Source organism: Platichthys flesus, chromosome 9, assembly GCF_949316205.1.
Source record: "Platichthys flesus chromosome 9, fPlaFle2.1, whole genome shotgun sequence".
In the NCBI taxonomy this organism is placed as follows: Eukaryota; Metazoa; Chordata; class Actinopteri; order Pleuronectiformes; family Pleuronectidae; genus Platichthys; species Platichthys flesus.
Window position 1 is genome coordinate 21,923,066 of NC_084953.1, and position 7,803 is coordinate 21,930,868.

Consider the following 7,803-nt stretch of genomic DNA (forward strand, 5'->3'; position numbering starts at 1 on the left):
CTGGGCTTTGCTGTAATATTCACACATACAGGAAATACAAGTTCAGAGTAGTTTGCCATATTCATGTGATGGACAGGAAGTCTTGCAGAAATATGAGGAGGAAAATAAGCAGCTCATAAACCACAACACGGGTCACATGACACAAAAAGAGAACTTCACGTCGACAAGGCGCTGCAGCTTCGGCGGTTTCTGTCCCCACACTTACTTGAAATAGGTTTGCCACTTTCACAGAGAGCAAGTCGCAGACATGTCGTGACATCGGACAAAAGAACAGACGTGAATTTACACTTTTGCTTTCAGGACATGACAGCTGTTGGGTGGAGTTCGCATAATTTTTTATGTAAAAGCACTTTATAAAAACATTGCAGCATATTACAGCATTGAAAAACACATTATTGATACAAAAAAAGAAAATGAGTCAGTTATGGTCATAGAAGTAAACTTTTGGATCACTCCTGCAGCGAGAGTTGCACGGTAGTTTTTCCTCTGCGGCATGATTTTGTAATAGCAATGACATTGCATGAATTATATTTCTGTCTCGATGATGAATAAACTGACTCACAGTAAAATAGGGAGTATTATTTGTCATGCAACATTATGATATCACAGTGTAACAAGGGCAAGACCATAATGCATATAACAGTTAGGAAGCAGGATAATGGAGAATATATGTACAATTAAGATTTGTCAAGCAGAACAAGGTTAACATGCCACTGGGGTCTTCCAGCAATGTAAACAACAATGGAAAATATATATATATATATATATACATACATTTGTAATTTGTTTTTAAAATACTTCTTATATTTAAACAAGACTAAGGGCTCTATTGTTATAAGCGCATATGGTGTACAAATGTCTTCATTCCGAATCCTCTTTTTCTAGTTTAACAGTGGAATAGAGGCTGCTGCACCTAAAACCATGGTTTATAAAAGGTTTTCATTCTTTTAATAAAATAATCATGGGTTTGTTGGAGGCATAACATGCAATAAAACAATGAGCGTGACATCTCCCATTGTCTTTATTTCGCCAGATAGGAAGAGCAAGTGCTTCGGAGAAAAGAGATCTACTTGAATACAAAGTGAAAGTGTGTCACAAGAAAAGTATATGTGCCAGGTCGTATATTACCATCTTAATGATGCACCCTTTAAATAACTTTGACTTCCTGTTTATGTTGTGTCCAATGGCCTTGAGATTGTAATACACCCGACCACACCTAATTTTAATACCAATATTAATACCGTACCTGGGTTTTGCACAGAACTAATTAAATCCTTGACGGAAACAGGGTTGCTCACGCACACGAACAAAGGTCACAGGTGCACAGACTAAAGAACGAAATATAAGTTTGTAATAGAGTAATTAAGTGTACGCCACAACTTTAGCTGAAAGTCTGACAGTAGGTATGGTAAATACATAATGACTGATAGCTTGAGCACATGGCAAATAGTGCTGAACTATTTCTGCAGCTATACAATACAACAATGGAGTAAAACACAAAGTATGAGATCTCTTGTATTATTATGACAATTTAAATATTTTTGGGTTCATTATGAAACTGTGGCAGGATTAATAAGAATATAGCAGGTCACCACTGTCTAGGTAATTAACGGGGAAACACTGAAGCTAACATTCTTATGTTTATCAGGGTATAATGTTTACAATGTGCTGTGTCTTAGTTTGGAACATTATCACGCTAACATTTGCTATTTGGTACTGAACAACTTTTCACTGGGTCCCAAATCAAAGCACTGGTGATAATCCTCTGATACATCATGGATGTCTTTTAACAACAATCTATATAAAGGTTGGGAGATAATTACAGCTTGACTTTAATGTTGGACTGACTGACAAATACTAAAGATAAGAAACATTAACGTGTGTGGGTAATGGATTAAACAATTGAAAAACGCAGTAAAAGTTTACTATGTACATACTTAGTATTTTAGTATAGTATTACTTTCTTTTCCTCCTATCTGGGATAAACTTTGGCTTTATATTTTGGACTTACTACTCTGTTGATGGAAGACAGCGCTGGGTAGCAAAAGCAGAATCAGCAGAATGATGTTTAAGCCGATTTCCAGCATCCAGCTTCATACTCACAGACTATGATGCATGAAGGTTCAGGGCTATCATATCATATGACTAACACTTTTCAAAAATCAAACAGAAATAAGAGTGGGATTTTGGAGGCACAACAAAACACAGAATGAGCTGGAAAAAATACCAAGTATAAACAAACAGTATTCACACAGTATAAACAACTTGTTTGCACTTATTTGTCTTATGGTGTAGTAAGACACGGGATTCCCACATTCCACAAAATGGGATCCATGAATATGAAATATGATAAACACTCTACTGGCCAATGACTATGTCGAGTTATGTTTAAATAGATTTCACAAATCTCTGTCTCAATCCCCATATTGTGATGACTTGTCCCCCTTCCTGCATTTACACAGATTACTTCAGATACAATTTGTAATGGTTCTGTAAAATGGGCACAGGGTGGACACTGGAACAAGGTTTTAAATTCAGGCTATAGAGGCAACTGTGTTACATCAACTGCATTTCAGAATAAGCCGCAGCCTTCTTTTAGGCGAAGGCAACAGTCAGTCCACAGTCAGACCAATTTTGGTTGTGTTGGAAAAGCATTGAGTCCACACAGTGCTCCGGATCAAATCCCTCAGAACTCTGACTTGGCGCTCACAGAGCTCTCATGTGTTCCTTTTAAATCTCCACTGGTGGCTCCTGACACTCCTGACCTGTCTTTGCAAAACATTTGTTTTAGAGTCCCGCGGAACTTCTTGGCCCCAAACACGTACACCAGTGGGTCCATAGCACCGTTCAGACACGTGAGGCATGAGGTGAGGCGGTTGGCCAACATCAGGCCCCTGCGTGTCTGACAGGACGTGTCAACGTGTCCGTACCCCAGGATGAAGGAGGCCCTGCTCACATGATATGGCAGGAAACATACCACATAGATGAGGATTACCACACTGATGGTCCGCAGGGCCCTCAGCTTGATTGCTGGCTCTAACCTGGAGCCCTGATGCAGGCTGTGAATGATGAGCAGGTAGCAGGACAGGATGACGAAGAAAGGTGGGGTGAAGGCCACAGCCAGTGAGATAAGCGCCTTACGAGAAGCATTCTCTCTGTACAGCTGCTGACACACCGTCACACCATCCACCTCTCGTGTCTGGTTGGTGACGAGCAATGGCAACATGGAGACAGTGACCAGGGCCCAGAGAGAGAAGCTGATGATGTGAGCGTAGCGAGCACGACGAACCTTCAGCGACCTCACAGCATGGACCACAGCCAGGTAGCGGTCGGCAGCCACACAGGCCAGAAAGTACAGGCTAGCATACATGTTTACGTAAAACAAAAAGCCAACCACTCTGCAGGGCACCTCGCCAAAGGGCCAGTGGCCCCCAGTGAGGTGGTAGGTGGCCCTCAGTGGGAGGATGATCACGTAGGACAAGTCTGCCACAGCCAGGTGCATCAAGAAGACATTAGCTGGAGAGGGAGCGCCACGCTGATGACAGAAGATCCACAGGGCCAAGCTGTTACCGTTCAGCGCCAGGAAGAAAATCATGATGTAGAAGCATCCAAATAAAGTGTTCTCAGCTGTCGTCTCCACCGAAGCACAGGCCAATGAATGATTGGACATAGCTGACTCCATTGTGGTGACTGGGAAGACATCAAAATGTATTATACAAACAGCTTTCAGGTAGAACTTTTCAGAACAAGTGCTTTTGATCTGTAGAATACTTCATTGTTAGTAAGTATTCTACAGTATTCCATAGTATTCTGTCAGCAAAGTACCCCGGTGACAAGAAGCCATAGCAGGCAAACCTCTGTCAACCACACACACTGTCTCGCTCGCTCGCTCGCACACGCACACACACACACACACACACACACACACACACACACACACACACACACACACACACACACACACACACACACACACACACACACACACACACACACACACACACACACACACACACACACACACACACACACACACTCTCTCTCTCTTACGCTTGGAGTGTTTGTCACAGTGCCAGTCTCACAAGGTAACAATGGATGGCAGTTTTCCTGACTAATGTGGACGAGCCCTGTGAGCGGATAACTACCTTATTCTGACTTTCTCTACCTACATAAGTCCAGGAAGTCAAAGTTACTTCATCTAAACTCTTTTTTTATCATGTTATCTGACCTTGAAGTTTGACTTGACAAAATAATTGTTTAATCAAGGTTGTCTGCTAAAGTCTCAGGAGCCTGTAAGAAATTGTATAGAGTGCAACAGCATGGCCTATATATTGTAAGGGTTAGTATATTAAGGGTTATCTGATGTAGAATTACATCAGATAATTATAAGATTGTGAAACAATGTTATATGCTCCTTGAGAAAACATTAATGTCAATAATTTAATTTTTATTGTGCCAAATCATAATATAGATTATCTGCAAAGCACTGTAAACAGAAGGTCAACAACTTGTTTTTTAATTAAAAAGAAAGAAAAGAACAGTTCCCACAATGAGCAGCACAAAATATGTATTATTCATGATCAGGTCAAGGGGATCTACATCACTACCCACAATCCTTAGGTGAAATAGTGACGTCGTTTTTTTTAGATGAAGACAAGTGTGTCCTAATCAGTATGAGGCTACTGTATATCCAAGAAGAAGTGCACTGGAAGTCACTAGAAAGGGATCATTTGCAATGTTATCTGGGATACATCGTTTTTCGCAATTCATCTCGTACCTGGTCGACGTGGCTCCAGGCTTAAAACTCTTTTTATAAAGATTTAATGAAAGTCAATGATCTAACGTCAGGGCTAATATTAAACAAAGCTAGTCTCTCTCTATCTATAGAGTATTCTGTCAGTGTTTAACTTTTAAGAGTTATAGATACAGTGGACACGCCCAAATAAACTGACATTTCCAACACTGTTAGAAAAATAGATTGTCTTTTCTGCCAACTATTTGGACACACCTTAAGAATGACCGAGGAATGACCATCCATCCTCTGTATGTTCAAGACATAACTGTCCACCCTTTCTTATTTGTTTTATCTCCTCCTTTTGTGCTTGACCCGAACATCGACATACATCTGTGGGATGTCAATAATGGCAACGCTTCAAATGATTGAATCTCGGGAAAGGCTTCATTCAACATTAACTTTGCTATTTGTAGTAGACCCAAGAGAAATATTCAAACATCTGTACCAGGGATGAGCTCGTCATCCCACGCATAGCTGAAGGGAGCGTCCCAAATATACTTCCTAGATAAATAAACCAACAGTGATATGTGTTGAAATTATGCTGGGTCATTACAGTACCCCTTAACAGAGAGGGAAAGTGGTTCTCTCTTTATATCTGATTCCTCTAAATCTCTGTTTCACTGCCTCAGTGTCCAGACTTTTGACCCCATTAGGAACCAGTCAGATGTAGCAGCATGGCTCTTTTCAGAGGGTGTGCTGTGAATCCTGTGAGACCCACAACGAAGGGCATTTCCCAGCTCAGGCTCAGACTCAGCGCACTCTGCATCTATTCAGTCCTTCCTTAGAAAAGAGCTGCAGTCCCACTGGGGATAAGAAAAGAGGAGCAGTGCAAAAGAATGTAAAAGCTTCCATAAATACAGAATCTAGGGCGATAATCCTGAAGAGAGACAATCCTGACATGTGCCTTCATCACAATGATCTGGGTAAGCAGATCTGTGCAGGCGTTCTTATGTGATACATGTCGGCAAAAAGAAGCGGCTGAGCATCCTGGCACCAGTCCTTTTCAGAGATTAGTGGTGTCAAACCTGCAGCAGATGTAATGCGTTCAATTTTCTTTTGTTCCAACCTGTCACAGTAAAACCAGGGCATACAGTAAGTGTGAAATTTTGAAATTGGATTAAATGCAAATCCACCTGATAGTCATCTTTCTATTCTTAAAAAGCACATGACAGATATTCAACACAGGTCGTTTCAGCATAATCTGTCAAAATTCTGAACTGAGTTTTAGGATTTACATGATAAAAGGGGAACATTTGCATGATAAATACCTACTACTGCTGTATGGCAGCTCTGCTATCAAAGATCCTGTTGCTATTAAAAAAATCGTTTTTCAGGGAAATTGTGAAGGGGATCACTTGTGGCACTGGACTTTTTGTAAAGTTATCAAACATTTAAAAATCTCTGTTGCTTTATCTTAATATTAGGCAAATAAAAAGACTTACCCGAGGTCCAGAGCTCCAGACTTCCTCAGGCAGGAGAAAAAAAATTGGTCTCTTCAGGAGCAAATTAGAGTGGACAACAATCAGCGCAGGAGCAAATAGTTGTACAGCAGTTGTAAGTGCAGACTGGAGTTTGTCTGCTGAGCTGTGGACGAACTGAAGCCCTGCCGCAAAGAATGCTGTCCTATAACCTCCTTTTCTCTCCCTCAAGATGCTCTTGGGAATAAGACTGTAGCTCTTTTTGTGTCTCAACAAATTTGATAACAGAGAGGGAGTCCTGATGGGAGCCTTTCATTTGAACCTTGACCCCGCCCTTTCTTTCCCCATACCCCTCTCCTCAGAGAGCCACTTGTGCGCTCCACAATAGCCTGAGTCAGAATAAGCAGCACATTTTAGCAGCGGGGAGAAGAATGGCATGCCTCAGTCGCAATGAGACGTCGGGTATGACTCCATGGAAACAGGGTCTAGTGGTGCTCCGAGTGCCTTTACCATGAACCCCCACCATGCCACTGATAGATAGTAGATAGACTGTGTTGTCAATTGAGAATTTTATGACTAAAGTCTCAGAGATTATCTTTTGTCGATGGTCAGTTAAGTTCTAAAGAGGGCCCCATGCCCTATGGGAGAGCAAGTGAAAAACAGGAGAAGGGGGGGGGGGGGGGACGCTTGGAGGAAACAGAGGCCCTTGTTGCTCTCTTGCCTCCTGGGGGCATCCTGAATTGGAATGCCCAAAATAATCACTCACGCAGACATCAGACAGATGTGGAGAGAAGACCCACTGGCTGAGAGGGGATAATATTTCTTTCATACGAGGACTCCACAGCTGTGTGTCAGATACATGGGCGCTTTCTATTCTTTGTATCATCGATATGCAAATGGAATTCTGTAGACTTGAATGAGGCCACTATCCGTGCAGGGCTGTTGAGAAGCTTTGACATCAATACCCTGTTAATCTACTGCCAACTGCTAATTGGGACAGCCCCCTCTTTTGTTCGTCTTCTCAGCTCTGTCTGCTTTGTGTCTTGTTACCCTGAAGCAAAAACATTGCCTCGTGTAAGTTAGTACTATCATAAATATATCATTCTTCTTACTGCTGTGAAGGTTCAAACAAAACAGAGAGTGTTTCTGTTCGCTGCAGAAACCCTAATAGAAAATAAGCAGCGCACAACATTTTTGACAGTTTAACTCCCCGACAGACTTAGAGTGGGGAACTCTTATTTGATATTTTCACACAGAAAAATGTGTTTCTTAACATTATTTTCTCCCTGAATGTATACTCATACTAATGCAAAATTTACAGATATGTAGATATTTACAGATAACTTATTCAAAGGTACAATAAAGAGTTTTTGACTACATCAGTGCTATGGAGCAATGTTTTGAACAGTGGGTCCCTCTTTGAATCAGAGCTATGACTGTGACCATGTTCCAGGGTGAGAATGTTTTAAGTTAACCTAATCATTATACAACATATGTGACTTGTACAAACAATAGATGACAATCACACAATAGATCCGTTGGGCTTTAAACAAGTTTAATAATTTTATTATTTTCCCCTAGTAACCAAAG

General features: G+C 41.2%; 1 protein-coding gene across 1 annotated transcript; it reads right to left on the reverse strand.

Annotated features, from left to right (window-relative positions):
- Window positions 1–220: 220 nt before the first annotated feature.
- Window positions 221–6,397, reverse strand: gpr17 (G protein-coupled receptor 17). The gene is made up of 2 exons (XM_062395532.1): window positions 6,238–6,397; window positions 221–3,690 (listed from the first exon to the last, which is right to left on the reverse strand). The coding sequence occupies exon 2, from the start codon at window positions 3,680–3,682 to the stop codon at window positions 2,687–2,689; it is 996 nt and encodes a 331-aa protein (XP_062251516.1). The 5' UTR covers window positions 3,683–3,690; window positions 6,238–6,397; the 3' UTR covers window positions 221–2,686.
- Between the last annotated feature and the right edge of the window lie 1,406 nt (window positions 6,398–7,803).

Bases quoted from the DNA above. Each gene is read 5' to 3' on its own strand.
- gpr17 (XM_062395532.1), bottom strand. From the start codon at position 3,682: ATGGAGTCAGCTATGTCCAATCATTCATTGGCCTGTGCTTCGGTGGAG.